Source organism: Tupaia chinensis, unplaced genomic scaffold (genome assembly GCF_000334495.1).
Source record: "Tupaia chinensis unplaced genomic scaffold, TupChi_1.0 Scaffold000251_1, whole genome shotgun sequence".
Taxonomy (NCBI): Eukaryota; Metazoa; Chordata; class Mammalia; order Scandentia; family Tupaiidae; genus Tupaia; species Tupaia belangeri.
The window spans coordinates 5,258,346-5,274,218 of NW_006159731.1; the positions used below are offsets into that span (position 1 = coordinate 5,258,346).

The 15,873-nt window shown below is 40.2% G+C and overlaps 1 protein-coding gene across 3 annotated transcripts in view; it reads right to left on the bottom strand.

Annotated features, from left to right (window-relative positions):
- The window catches only part of ITGA1 (integrin subunit alpha 1), a 209,285-nt gene that overhangs the window by 108,025 nt on the left and 85,387 nt on the right, over positions 1–15,873 (bottom strand). For all 3 annotated transcript variants that reach the window (XM_014588003.2, XM_006149026.3, XM_006149027.3), the window contains exons 6-7: positions 15,344–15,471; positions 1,288–1,436 (exon numbers count right to left, since the gene is read on the bottom strand). In XM_014588003.2, coding sequence (XP_014443489.1) covers positions 1,288–1,436; positions 15,344–15,471 — 277 coding nt within the window. The remainder of the gene's footprint in view (positions 1–1,287; positions 1,437–15,343; positions 15,472–15,873) is intronic.

The following is a 15,873-nucleotide window of genomic DNA, read 5'->3' on the forward strand; positions in this document are numbered from 1 at the left end:
CAGGCAGATGAAGTGAGAACATGAATAATTAGATCTTCAAAGTTAGGGAGAGTCCAGAAGTTGAAGACACTTAACAGAAGGATTCTTAACATGAGTCAAACTACTTATTAGATTTCCTGTGATTCGGACGTTGCTTAGTACTTATTCAGAAACTTGTTAGCTTTAATGTTGAGTGATTAAGGGGAGAAATAGCAATAAGGGCTGACTGAAATCAGAGAAAACACAGGAAATAAAATGTTTTCTGTCTGGAAGAGAGGACAGCTCTGTAGCTTTTATAAAATGAAGTTCAGCCTCAGAATGAGTGATGTGTTTGCTGTGAAGGAAACTGCGGAAGGAAGAGAGGAACAGATGCCAGCTAGAGGGGCTTTGGAGAAAGTTGGAAAGGAGAAAGAGCATTGCAAATAATGATATCCTTTCCATATCTTTCTTTTTCTAAAAAATAATTATTTTATTTTATTAATTATCATTATTATAATTATTAATTTGACCAGACAGAGACAAAGGGGGGGGTAGTGAGAAAGTAAGTCGTCAGGTCATTCAATGTTTGTATTGAAATGATTTCAAATAAGATGGCATTTATTTATTTATATACTTGCCAGAGTGCATGTGTGCTCACCAGAGAAAGACAGAGAAATGGGAAGGGAGAGAGGGAGAAAGGCCCTTCCCAGGGCGTGGTCACACAGTAACCCCTTCTCCTCCATTTCTCCATCCTGCTGAGATTTGGGGCACGAATACACACACCTGGAATGTTTATCAAGTCCCAAGAGTTGGACTTCTGACTGTGGTTGGCCATGGAAGACCCAACACTCTAAACCAGCGGGCTATGGGGTTGACCCAAGATAGTTCTTAATTTTCAGAGCTTCCATAAACCTAAATTAAGTGCTGAAAATGTATGTACATACTATTGTAGAATATAAATGTGAATTGAGTAGAAGCAGACTAATTATTAATCCATTCTTTTAGATTGAGGTTCCTAGAAACTGAAAGCAAGAAATGAAAAACATAGTAACAAGTATTAGGGCTTACAACCTAAGACCGTGACGCAACAGGCCATGATGACTTTCTTAAATTGATTCTCTATCAGTTAAATCCTTGTGATATCAGGAAAATATAAGAAAGTGGTAAGAGTATATAATAGAAAAAATCGGATCTTGTAACTATTAACTAATCTTCTCAGTTGAATTTTAAATAGGATGGCTTTAAATATTGTCAAGGTAACTATTTAACCAATATCACAGAGGGCTCAACTGTGAACAGTTGGTTTGGTTTATTTTTTTATCCATATACCTTGCTGTGTCTATTCCAAGAGCAGTCATAGTCTGGCGGCCACCTCTCTGGATTATTTTCTTGGCTGCAATAAGTACCTCTTCCGTTGATGAATACTTGTTGAGGTTGAACTCGTGGGTTACGTTTTCTCCATACTGCACAATTCCAACCTGGAATACCAAGCCACAATGAGTTATGCATCTAGCAAAAACTCCCTGTACAATTTTATTCCATTTTAAAATGCAGATGATATATAATACATTCTAGTCTTTCTGATGTATTTAAAAACCTATTGGTACACAAATCCTTCTACTTTAATAGCAGTAATCATGGTCAATCTATGAATATTTATAGCCCAAAGAACAAACACAAAAGCACTATTATTAAACTTCTTAAATGATTGTTTCATCTATTTAATAGTTTGATTTTTTAAAAAAAGTTTACTTCTTAGGTGAGAGCGATAGAGACAGAGAAAGAGAGGGACCCTCAATAAGGTCTTTCCACTGTGATCCACCCCTAGCCTTCACCAGCTTGGATCACAGGCGTGTGAAGGAGGCCTCAGACATGAACCTGGGACCTTCCCGTATGGGGCCAGCACCACCGGGCCTTGTGTTCTTGCTGGGCTATTGGCTTGCATCTATTTAGTAGTTCTTGTAGAACGACTCTGGTAGGACTTAGAGGTGGATTATGAAACACACTGATATGATCTGTGCCTCCATGGACCTTCTCTATTAGAGGGAGAGAGATTAAACATGATCCTTCAAATGCTTTTTTTTTTCTATGAATACAACTTTACCCAGCATTCTTTATCATCTGTCCTCTAACCATATATGTGAAAAAAGATGCCAGAAATACCCTGGAAACAAGGTAGGATACAACCATTTACATACACACACAAAAAATAACAAAATGGATGAGGATACACAATGACTCCAATTTAGGTCATTTCTTTGACTTATAATAAAATGCAACAGACACTTTAATCACCTTCTGCACTGACTTACAATTCTTTTCTCCAGTGACCCTACAAGTTATGAATCCAGGGAGGCACTGAACAATTACTAAGGGAAACCATGTAGGTCTGACACTGTCCTTGTGTATAGAAATATTCCGTGTAAATAAAAGTGAAGATTTAGTTACTTGGGTAATCATTGTGTGTAATTCTAGGTACCAAGGTGAATAAATACTATTGTGGAAGTTAATGGCTCACCCATTCGGGACATCTTACAGAGTTTGTTTTGTTTTTATTTCTTTTTGTTTTTATTCAGTTAAGTCAGAGGCTAAAGAAAAGGCTAAAGCATTTTGAAAATGTGTACTCCCATTCTTGTCATTACTCCTGGAGACATTAGTGTCTACTTGGATATCTACCGAACACACTCTAGTTCATGTATGCCACCCACTCTCAAGGTCTTCTCCTTGACCTTGTTATCTGGAAGAACCATAGCACCCCACTCTCAATTCAAATGCTCTCCTCTGCCATCCCTAACTTTGGCTTATTAACTTAGTATACATAATTCATCAGTTCCTTGACCACACCAAGATCTCCAACCAATTCATTAATTCCACCTCTTATTTCTTTCTTTTTAACTTAGCCTAGATCCCAGGGTCCAATCACTATAATCATTTACTTGCAAACATTTAACTTCCTTCACATTTTTCCCCTCCATTAACTCACTTGGCTAACCTTCAACTCGGATTAAATCCCACTATCTCCTCTTTGTGTGCTTCTGTGACTCTGCCTGTTGCTAGACAAAAGTCACGCAGCCTGTAGACTGGTCTCCCTTTAAAGTCAGGCCATGAATCTCAGATGAGGTCACACTTTAGCACACTGGCCAATAATTCGATTACTTTTTACTAGGGCATGCACATTGTGCTCCATTTATTGATTTCAATCAAATGCTTGTCAAAAGCTGTTCAAACTCCTCAGGAAAAAGTGTGTATCACAAGATGGAGCTCACACGAGAAGAGGTGGAAGGCATGTGGCTCGAACTGGTCTGCCTGTGCCAGACGTGTGCTCATACTTCAGGTTCACAACACACTTAGACGTCTTACAGAACCCAACGAGAACTACTGGAGTATATCGATAAGTTCTTTTCACACTACGGATGGTAAACGATTCAAAACTCTGAGTAGTGAGAGATGAGGGCTTGGCATCTTACGTCTCTGTGCATCCACGTATCTGACTGTCTCCTTGATATGTCCCTCACTTCAATTCTTTTTTGTAAGTTTTAATATAAGAGAACCTGACAGTCTGTTTCCTCATCTCTTCTGTAAATTTTGCTTCTAACAGTTCCATCTGAGGCTCTGGTTAGCTGACTGCTAAACTGCTTAGCTTCTCTTTGGTTCAAAAAGCCAAAGTGCCTGTGAGTTTTCTCCCTCCTTATCCTTCCCCTATCCCATAGGCCATGCCTGAGTGCAGGGAATAAGAGACCAGCCCCTTGGCTCAAGCCCGAGCTCTCCTCCCAGATCAGGCTGAAGCCGGGGCTCAGACCTAAAAATCACACTTTGCTTGACCACTGCTGCTATTCTGTTTCCTTTCCCCCCCCAAATGCCTTACTATTTTCTATTGGAAATGCTTCCTTGATAAATCACTCTCATGTGACTCTTTGAGTTTGCCTTTGGAGACCTGGGCCTAAGGCAGCTGTCATCTATGTTCCTTCCACCCTACCTTAGCCCAGGCCAGCAGTTTTGCCTTGTACCTGGCCCACAGCAATGGCTGGTCTCTCCACTCTCTTTCCAAGCACCCCTCCTCAAATTCTTGTACCTATTACTGGCAGATTCACTTGCCTGAAGTTATGCTTCCCTTCCATCACTTTCCTGTTCAAAAACCTCCAGGAACCCTCCACTGCCTACATCCATGATTTAAAAATACACTTTAAAAGAGGATTTTATAAAATATACTTTAAAAGAGGAATGTTTGTATTTGCATTAAAAGAGAAAACAAATAAAACTTGCAAACTGCTCCCCGAAATGCTTGGCCTATATGTTTCAATTCAGTTTGGCCTCAGTGCCCTTCAGAAGTCAAAGTCTCCCTGCTCTACTCAGCCTTGTTTCCCCCCAAACAAACTCCACTTCTACCCAATGCTTCTCCATGCTCGGCCACCGAAGCTAAATCCTATGCGTCCTGTAAGATTCACTTCAAATTCCACTTTCACGGCAGAACTTCCCCTGCGTGGTCCCCAACACACTGATCTTCCTCTTATCAGAACTCTGAAGCACACTGGCCTGTGAGGACTGCATTCTTTTCTACCGCCTCGTGGCCATGCTTTATCTCCTGACGACACTGCGAGTGCTACGGTGGCAGGCCGGGTGAAGAGCATGGCCTGTGTCACGGCTTTCGGCGTTCTCTTATCCTCCACCGCTGTTTTGCTTTGCCCGTAGCTGACCCTTGTACATTCTTACGAGATGACTGTGACACTTCACACAGGCAAGTGGAAAACCGAGATAGCGGGAAAATAATGATAAAAGAAACAAGAGAGACAAAGAAGTGTGGGAACTCAGAAGAGTGGGCAGTGGAAACTCAGATCTCAGGGAAATAATATTTAGTGTAGACTCTTGATTGACACTGGGGTGCTTGTTTCCTTAGGAACCAGACGAAATAAGTCTTGCTGGGAATCTTTGCAGAAAAGTGAAGACTTGACCCTTTATTAGAGAAAAGAGATTGAACAGCCAGCCCATCGCATGGTGGTTAAGGTAGCTGGATCCCACATGGCCAACTGTGTGGTTTGAGTCCTGGATTCAGAAGGGCTTGAGAAACATGCAAGGGGTGTGTGGGTGTGTGTGCATACCCAAAATCCCAAAAGGAGGGAGAAATGGAGGAGAAAGAATTGTGGCGTGGCCATTCCCAATGGGTGGTGCTTTCCCACTTTCTTTCCCTCTGACTCACTCTGGTGAGCCCATAGCCCTCTGGCAAAATTAATAATTAAAAAAAAGAATCAAACCATAGTACTTACATATGTAATACTTTGCAGAGTGTTAGTGAGATCTGGCTCAATAGAAGTAGTTTCAATCCTAGCTTACTTTAAAATTTAAGGCAGATGAATGAGATAGGTTCATACAAGCATAATGTGTATATAGGAAGCAGAATCAAGTATAAGAATTAAAAACCAAGATGAAAATATGAACCAAGTGATGAGTACACATTAAGAGAAGGCAAGAAGTGAGAGAATCACTTCTTGAATCTTGAAAGAATCATCTTTACTGTCTTACATTTAAAAGTCTAACGGAGGAAGGAGGACCCAGCTTCCTGAATGAGGTAGCCAGGTAAAGAAGAGACAACAGGTTGTCAAAGAATCATGGGGAAAAAACAAAGTGGCCTAGCACTGGGAAAATATGTCAAGGCTGCTAATTAAAGGAATTTAAGTCCTTCCAGAGGTCGAGAGAAAGAAAAACAACCAGTACTCATCATATTTAACTTGCAGTAGCCAACAGTATTGAAATGGTATAAAAAACAGAGGGTAGAAGTTAAGTATAGAGCTGGTGATGAGTAATAGAGATGAAAAGTTTCTGACCATTTTTGCTGAGTGGAAAAATGTTAGCAGGGATGGCAGTTAAAAGAAGCAATTTGGGGGACCAGCAGTTGGCATAATGGCTGTGTCGCTGGACTCCTATGTAGTAGACCACTGTTCAAGTCCTGGACCCGGTGGCTTAAACTCACATCAGGCGCATGTGCGTGTGTGCCCAAGATCCCAAGAGTTGAATGGAGAAGTGACTGTGGCATGGCCATCCTCCGTGGGGGGTGATTTCTCACTTTCTGTCTCTCTGTCTCTATTTGTCTGACTAGAAAAAAAAATGGTTCCAAAAAGAAGCAACTGGGTTAGATAGGAACATTTTTTATAGGCCAATGGAAAGAGAGTAGATAATGGCGTGAGTAAAAGTGTAGAAGCGTTTAGTCATAGCACACTCTCTGACACAAAGGAGAGAAAAGTTGTTACAAGTATCAATAAAAGGAACAGTTCCTTCCGGAGGCAACTGAAAGCAACACATTTGCCTCACCTCAAGGGGAAGTGTGGTTTGAGCTTATTTAAACAGAACAAAAGACATAGGTATGTAATTATGCTGTTCTGAGAACTGGTCCAGACTATGGCATTTGGTTACATAAATAATAGTTTGTAACATTGACTGGCCTTTCACTTATAAGATTGATGGTATTTCTGCTATGGCCCCCCAACTAATACCCTCTAACTCTTCCCCCCTCTAGGAATGCTAGCATCTCTATGCATGTTACTATGTGTTACACTTTGAGTAATTGGGCTCATGTTTTGGAGTTTGGTCTTACTGGGGAATTGGTGACCTCCCCAAAGTGCGTGTGTGGGGACTGAGTCGTACTGTAAAGGTGTTAAGTGAAAACTTAATTCCTTCATGGTGTCCCATGGTGGGAACTTTGGGTGTGATAGTCATGTGGCAGGACCCCATGATTGAGTATCTTTCTGTTTATCAGGAGAGGAAACGGGGCAGGCAGAGTCACAGGGACATAGACCACCTTCCCCTCAGCTCAAGTTCTCACTGTGGGAATTTCGTGATGCCTTTGCACTTTCTAGAATTGTGACTCAGTGAACCTCTATTTCTTTATAATTCACCCAATCTCCAGTTTTTCTGTCAGCAGTGGACTAAGACATTAAGTGTGATTAAAAAAAGAACTTCATATTCAAATAATTCTGGAAAATAATGAGTAAAATAAATTAAATATGTGTCTTTACAACAAGATCTACCTCTGTGTCTCTTGTATCTGTAGAGAGACAGTCATATAAAATGGAATCAAAGTTTATTTTGGTGCAAAAAAGCTTTGAGGTCCATGTACAGTTTTTTATAACACGCATTTGCCAAGAACATTTGGAAGATGTCTTGTATAGAAAAAAATGCCATGATTTTCAATTTCTGAAAAAGGGTAAGGTTTCTCCTACTCACGTCCCCAGTCTGTCTACCCAGACTCATAAACAAATTACTTTTGAATGTTTTCTCAGAATCTTTAATATAAAAGCATGCATTGCGAATCACCAGATGGAAGATCTGATAGATTTTATTCTTCAATAAGGAAATAACTTGTTTGGGGAGAAATATACTCCACACCTCATGGAAGAGTTAGGGGCATGGTGCTCTACAACGGACACACATAGGTAACTTACAGCTTACAGAGTTACCGACTTCTAAGATGGATGAATTATTCTGCTTTATTCACCCTGATTCTTTCTGAAACACCATCATGCATTGTAGTTACCCTAATATATCATTTTACCTCATTTCTTTCTCTCCTTTCCTTATCTCTCTCTCTCTTTCTCTTTCTTTTTCTTTTTTTCCTAATGTGCTATAGGGTGCATGCACTCACTGGAGACAAGGAAAGAGAGAGGAAGGAGAAAGAGAGAGAGAGAGAGAGAGCAGCCCCCAGGAAGGATGGCCTTTCTACCATTCTCCTCCAATTGGGACACACACACACACACACACATGCCTGGTGTGTTTTTCAAGCTTGAAACTTGGGTCCAGGACTTGCAAACCATGCAGGCAGCCATGTGGGATCCAGCCGCCTAAACCACAATACAACTGGCTGGCTTATTCCACCCAATGATTAAGTCTGTGGTTTTTTGAAATCAGGAAAAAATTGTAAAGCTTTATAAAAATTTCCCATATCTCCTTGCATAATACTGGAGCAATCAGTTGATTCATTAATGTCTATGTGATTAAAATGAACTCATTACCCAAATGGCTTCGTTCCTTCTGGGGGTAGGAAAGAAAGAGGGAGAAAAGTGAATGTAAGGACGCATGAAAGGACGGGTACTGTCAGAAATCACCAGGAGGGTCTTGCTAATTACTCTTTCATGAAACATAAGTCACACTTAAGCGATGAAGTTTATGTAAAACAAGTGTTTTAAATAGCTCTGAAGTACATCGAGTCAGGGTTAGGAGGGCATGGAATGAGTCATTTAGCAGTATGCTGTCACCTTTTATTGTTAAATAAGAGTTATAATACCAGCACCTAAATTTTAATGTCTACCATGAGCCATTTCTGGGCTGTTATTCAACAATTAATATTAACCCATCAGAGCATCTTTAGGGAAGTAATGTCAGGGAAAAGCATAGTGTTTTCCGCATTGCTACAAGATGCACAATTGCTTAATATGATTAGAACTCAGGCTCCATGTCTGGCTAATGTATGTGTCCTTTTATCAGTATATGCTACAAAGCCCTGCCCTCCAACTTGCTTCTAATGTGATTAGACAAAGGTAGGAATGTGATGATAAGGCCACTGCAATTCAAGTCACTGTCAGCACACTGTCAGCCGTTTCCAGGCTGTGCTAGCTGAAGCCGGGCTGTCTTTTGTCACCATGGAGACAGACAGAAATGGCACCGACTTAACCAACAGATGGTCATTTCCTAAGGAGATGAATCCTCAGGAACATTAATAAAGTCAGTAGATAACAGATACAGGTCCTAGAAAAAAGTTGTCTTTAGCTGGCCTCTTGCTTGACAGAAGATGCTGCAGTCAAAGTGACCTAGCCTCACATTCCAGGGACAGGGCAGGAGAGAGCAGAGTTAATTCCCTGTACTTGTGAAGAAGGGAGAAGGTTACTAGAGATATTCAGGCTGCCATGAATGGAGTTAGGTGAATTAACACCTACAAAGAAAAGCAACAAAGTTTGTTTCAGGGGTGTCTGGGGGAGTCTTCCACAAACAAGCACTATGGATTGATTAGACTTCATATAACAGAGTAAGAAGATAAAGTCACAAATCTAAAATTAGTGGATAGAAAGAAATAATAAAGATCAAAATGAAAAGAAATGGAGGCTTAAAAAGAATTACAAAACAGCTATGGTGGGGCCAGCAGCTGATGTGGTGGTTTAGGTGCTAGACTCTCACATGCCATCCACAGTTTGAGTCCTGGACCTGGCAGCATGCTCCCTCTCTCTCTCTCACTCGCTCACTCGTATGTGTGCCCTGTAACAAATTAAATAATAATAATAATAATAAATTTAAAAATATTTTAAAATAAAAAAGATCTGTGAAACAAGAAGATGGTTTTTAACTCATAGAAAAACATAGGTAAGGGATTTTTGTTGAGTAGATTTGAGCTGCTCTTATCACATCCACAGAAAGTGTGAGACCCATACATGTTAATCTGCTTTGCTATAGTAACCATGTAGTATTTAGGTGTTGCTATATGTATCTTCTAGATGTAGCTATATGTATCTATCTTCTAGATGTAGCTATATGTATCTCTGTACCTTTATTTCAGAACATGGTTTTGTAAATGTCAAAATGTAACCATGCAGTATTTAGGTGTAGCTATATGTATCTTCTAGGTGTAGCTATAGTATCTTCTAGATGTAGCTATATGTATCTCTGTACCTTTATTTCAGAACATGGTTTTGTAAATGTCAAAATATACACAAAATTTATTTAAAAACAAAGTCATTGTAATCATATTTTTAATATAGGAGATATTAAAAATTTCAGGAACTCCATTTTTCCAACATAAATGATTTGCCTCTGTGCTAGGCACCACGTAAAATGCTAGACTGTATCCCAGAAGCGAAAGGATCCCTGCACAGTCCGCCCTGTGGAATGCATGGCTATCAGGAAAGACAGACTGCAACACGAGTGAATGCTACTGAACTGATATGAGCAATGAGCGCAAATACGCAAATACTTTGGGAACGGGAGGGAAAGGCATTCTTCTTGGGAAGAGTGGGTGGCATAATTACAGAGAATCACAGAGGAAAGTGATATTGAGTTGAATTTAAGAAGTTACCTAGCATATAGAGGCTGAGATGAGATGGGCATTCCAAGCAGAGGGGTAACATACGCAGAGCACACGGTGCGGAGGGGAGGTCAGAGCCGAGTGGCTCCAGGGCAAGGAGTGAAGTGGGCACGGGGAATACCGAGTGCACCAGGAATGACTGAGGCCAGAGGGTAAGGGGCCTTTTAACCCCCTGGAGAGCTTGGACATTATTCAGCAGGCCACAAGAGAAGATTTTTATCCAGGGAAGTAATCGGAACATTACTTTGGATCGGTTACTGTGGTGTGGGAAAGAAGGAGGTGGGGGAGAATGGAGACTGGGAGGCTAGTCAGAGAGAAGACGCATGGCATTTTCTGTGCCCCATCCAAAAATGACAGCTGGATCGACAAGGGTAGGACTGCCTAGCTCAGTCAGTTGGGCTTCTTTTCAAATGGAAAAGCGATGAATCAGGCCCCATATTTAAGGCTTCCAGGGAAATGGCCATAAAATGTGCTGTAAAAAGAAAGATAAATAATATTCCTAAAATTTAATTAATTTTCTCTCTTTCATTTTAGCCTGGTTTAATGTGATGCTACACGTTTGATGTGAACAATCTAGACATTGTTCCATTAGTGTATTTCACTTTTACATCAAGTCTCACAAGTCACTGGCTTTATTTAGGGTAATGCACTTGCATTTGACATATTTATATCATTCTCATGTATTATTAAAAACAATGTTATGTTTAGGTATTGAGGATCAATAAGACCTCCATAATGTTTATACCATCATATCTTTTATGGCAAGCTTAGAGTGTTTCAGGTTTGTTTTTATAGTGTTTTCTTTTTAAGGCAACTTTATAGCCTTTACTCTGTCTTGGGTAAAACACAGGTTAACAAAAATTTCTTGACTGTGAAAGTCTTAATCGGGCCACACAGACACATGGCTGCGATTTTGAGTAACTATTTAGAGTGGAAGTTTCCAACATTCATGTGGTATTCCCCTAATGTATACTAATTGTCACATGGAAATGTTAATGTAAACTCTTTCATCTTTTCTTGTTATTCCTCTCTCCTTTTCTTCTTCCTTTCCCCCTTTTTTGCCTCTCTCCCTCCTTTCTCTTCTCTTTTCCTCTTTCCTTCCTTCTTCTCCTTTTTTTTTTTTTTTTTTTTTTTTTTTTTTTTTTTTTTTTTTTTTTTTTGGGAGGTAACAATTACTTCGAGGAATGTTTCCTATCTTTGACTGCTTTTCCTTGCTTGCAATTACATATTTATGACTGCAGACAATAGGTGTCAGTTCTTCTGTATTTATTGTCTCAAGTGTAGAATTGTAATCAATATAACACACAACAATTCAGGGAGTATAATTAGAACACCACTTTTTGTGTGGCCCATCGTTCCTTTAAAACTTAGTTAAAGTTTTTCTGCTATCCCAGGATGGAAAGATAAATGTCTCATGATTTTTCTGACTTTCAGTTTTATAACTCATGTTTTAAAAATTTTTATATTCTAGTATAGGTTTACCACTTTATTTGTAAGTCAGAGAGAGAGATCCCACTGAACCCTTTGTCAGTAGCAACAATTTCATATGATTCTATCTCAAGTAAAACAAAATCAACAAGACAGAACATCGTAGTTCATTTACAGTTAAATCTTCTTCCTAGTCCCACTAAGAGCTCACTCGAGGTACAAGGCCTATAGTTGAGAAAAGAGCAAGACTGAGTTTTGTTTTCCTCCTTCTTTCCCTCCAGGTCACTAATTATAATTTCTGATCTCTCCAGGGGAAAGGGTAGAGAAGGTAATTAAGGGGTATAGAAATTCTTACTGGACCAGTACTTCCCTAAGATGAATCAGGGCCTGATAGCCATTTACGACTTTTCTGTGAGTTTTTAGGTAGAATTCCTTTCCTGAGATACTCATCTACATCTTTGCCCTGAGTGGATGCATTTCACTCTCTCTGTTTCTAGGAGTCGAGACAGACACGTTCTGCTTTTGTCTGCAGAGACACCCAGAGGCTTGCAGGAGACAGGCCCTAACATGACTCTATGCTAGCTCTCAGTTTTGAGCAACCCAAGCTGGCTCATGGGAAATACACATATTCTTTGTTCTAGCAAACTCTGAGAAGGCAGGTTGATCCTGGTACAGTTAATGCTGCCTTGACTTGCCTGTCAACAGCTGATTTCTGCTATCAGGCCGGAGTTAGGCACTAGTTAACTGAGTGTCCCAGCTCTTGAGATGCCCATAATCTACAGATATGCAGCAAATAGAAAGACATGCACACAGAGCCATACAATAAAAATGCATCAGTCCAGTGTTTCTCTCTCTCTCTTCTTTTTATTTATATTTTTTCCCTAAAGGGCTGCATGCTATCCAGAAAAAGAGAGAAATGGTTATGATGCAATCCATTCTCTTCCATCTCTTTCAGGATTTAGGGCGTGCATGCACTTGTGCCCAGAGTATTTCTCAAAATGCTGGGTCTGTGACTCAAATCATGCTGTTGGCCATGTGGGATCCAGTTGCTTTAAGCACTAGGTATGTCCAAGTTATCCAACTTTAATCTGTTTAAGAACCATATGGGTCACTTATTTAAAATGCAGGGTCTATAGCCCACCACAACGAGTCTGGTTGTGAAAGTCTGGGGTATAGTCCCAGTTCCTCAGGGACTCAGATATGGGAAATCTGTAAGCTATAGAAAGATATTGCACTAGGCAGAAAAACCATTAAGACAGCAGCCATATCTGTCTGTTCTCCACTATTACCCAAGCCCTAGCACAGAGCCTAGGACACAGTAAGTCCTTAGTCAATGCATCCGAATAAATGAATGAATGGGGGCTGGCATTCTAGTAAATGAAAAAGATTTTTTTTTTAAAAGTGGTGACAGAGGTACTGTGAGCAAGCAATTTCCTTTCTGGTATGTCAGTTCAGGGAATTATACACCTGTCTCGTGTGGTTCTGGCTAAGAGGCTGCTCTAGGGAGGAAAAGGACAGTCCTGGAGTCGTGGCGAGAATGGAAAGGGATTGAGATTTATTATTTGAGGATGTTAGATGGGTCAGCTTTGAAGCTCCTCCAGAAGGAGAGCTCTCAGGAAGGGAAGAGCCATCTGTTCTACTCTGTCATTGACAAGCAGAGTGACCTTGAACAAGTCACTTATCTTTTCTTCACAAATGGAGGTTTGTGGCTCAATGATCTTTAAGATTCTTGCTAGCCTTGGGGCCAAAGGACAGCACAGTGGTAATACAACTGAACCCTCATGGGAAAGGTCCTGGATTCACATCTGGGACTTCCCCCTGCAGTCCAGGTGTGCTGTTTGTGCTTGTGACCTAGGTTGGCTGAGACTAGGGTGGACCATGGTGTGGAGATCCTGATAGGGCTGCCTGTCTCTCTCTCTCTGTTGCTCTCTCATGCAAGAAACAAATAAGCACAACCTGAAAAAAAATTTTTAAAGTCTCCTCTTAGTTAATTTTATGGTTCTATAAAATCTACTGACCAGGGTTGGCAGCTGCTATGGCGGGTAAGGTGCTGGACTCCCACATGGACAACCGCGGTTTGGATCCCAGGCATGGAGGCCTGCTTTCCTACTTTCCCTCTCTCTCTCTGTCTCTCTCTCTGGTCAAATTAGACAAACAATAAAAATGATAATAAATGAAATAAAAATAATTCTTTAAAAAAAAACCTTGTTGACCAAGAAGAGAAAGTGCAGGGGAAGAGAGGAAAGAAGGAAAGGATGAAGGTCTCAGAAAAGAAAAAAACAAAAAAAAACCAAAAAATGGAGATGGATGAGAGCTTATAGAACATGTGCCACTAGAAAAAACACCTGAAAAATCTGGAGTGATCTTTTAAGACACAGGTTGCCTTATACCCCATAGTGAGAAGGTGCAATCAATATCCTCATATCCTTCCAGACCTTTGTTACTCATTTGAGATCAACTGTAGATGAGATGAGAAGTTGCACCCAGGAAAATTCACATTTTGTGATATGTTAAAGCCTATTTCCTTTTCATTCGGATTGGGTCCGTGTGTGTGTGTGTGTGTGTGTGTGTGTGTGGGAAAGAAGTGAAGAAGAGAGAGAAAGATTGATGTCTCGGCAGTCTTACCATATTGAAATCCTCCAGCGCCAGCCTCCTGGCCAGTTAGGACCACAGAACACACCACTGAGCCTGACCTGTTTTAGGGTGACCCTGGGAACCAGACACAGGCTTCCATGTGGTCTCAGCTTCCCAGCAACAGCATCTTAGCAAGTCAAAGCCAGCCAAATGGCACTGTGGCTTAGCCAAGCTTATTTCCTTTTAATGATTTTACATAGTTTTCAAGAAATTCTCTGTTGTCTAGGGGGGTATGTATAACCTTGTCCCTCAACTCCTTCCATGATTTTTTCAAAGTCTCTTTTTTTAGCCCTGAAGTCGCCTGTACTGTCCTATAGCCTCCCAAATCGCACAACCTTCTAGTGCTGATTTTTACCTTCGAAGCACTGACCTCATTTTGACATTTTGTCTATCTATTGTGTTCCCCCATCTCTTAAGCTGTAAGACCATCTATGTCTTATAACCATTAAATTAATTAAACATAAACTCAGTATCTAAAGTTGAGGATCTCTGTGAGAAATTCTTCTTCATTTTAGTAGTGATAAAAGGGATGTGTTTAGGGGTCAGTAAGTGGCATAGTGGTTAAGGTGCTGGACTCCCACATGGCCAACTGCAGTTTAAGTCCCAGACCTGGTGGCCTGCTTTTTTGCTTTCCTTCTCTCTCTCTCCATCTCTCTCTCTCTCTCTCTGGTGAGCTCAATGTCCTGTAACAAATTTAAAAACAATAATAATAAATAAAATTAAATAAATAATTATAAAAGGATGTGTTTAAGATAGATATTCATTGTGGAGAAAAAAACAACTATTAGGTTTTCTGCAGCTATGGCCTAGAGCAGATACTTTTACTTGAAAAAAGAAATTATTACTATAGAGGAAGACAGACTTTAAGGAATATCCTGTATTCTAACTACTAATTTATTCATAATACAAAAAAGGAGATTATAATGTAACAGGTTCTCCGAGATGTCAGATTAGTTTCTACCACTCTGAAACCCTTCTCTGATATTACCAAAGCTGGCTATATCTACTTTATAAATAAAAATTAATCTGTGAGTTTACAGACATCTATAGGAGATGTTTTCTAAGAGAAGTAAATAATCTTTTCGTAATATTTTTTGTTTAGGAAACACCATGGTTTAAAATAATATCAGAGATAAAGACGGGGATATAAAATATAAATTTCAACCTAATGTCATTGATTTATTTTCAGACTATTTTGTTCCTTTAAAAATCTGTGCATTTTAAACTTTAAAACAATGGAAATAAAAATGCAGAATCACACACCTGTGTCTGTTTAGGACCAATATCCATCCGTTCCAGAAGGTCATTTAGAAAAGCTGTAACACTTTCCCAGGGGTAAATACTGTTGGAACCATCTAAAACTATGACTATGTCCAGTTGAGTGCTGCATTCTGCAATAAAAATAAATTGTGCAAATTTAAAGTCTATGCTTTTAGGGGTATCTGAAGCATATTCATGGGTGCAAAAGCTCATTTAAAAGATGTTCTACAAAGTGAACATAGGGAACCAGCAGTTGGCGTAATGGCTATGTTGCTGGACTCCCACGTAGTCGACTGCGGTTCGCGTCCCAGACCTGGTGGCTTAAAACTCACACCAGGCACGTGTGCGTGCGTGCCCAAGATCCCGAGAGGAGAATAGAGGAGAAGGGACTGTGGTGTGACCATCCCCCCTGGGGGGGTGATTTCTCGCTTTCTGTCTCTCTGTCTCTGTCTGTCTGGCGAGCACACGTGCCCTATAGTGCAAAAACCCCTCAAAAAAAAAAAAAAAAAAAAAAAAGACGACAAATTGTATTT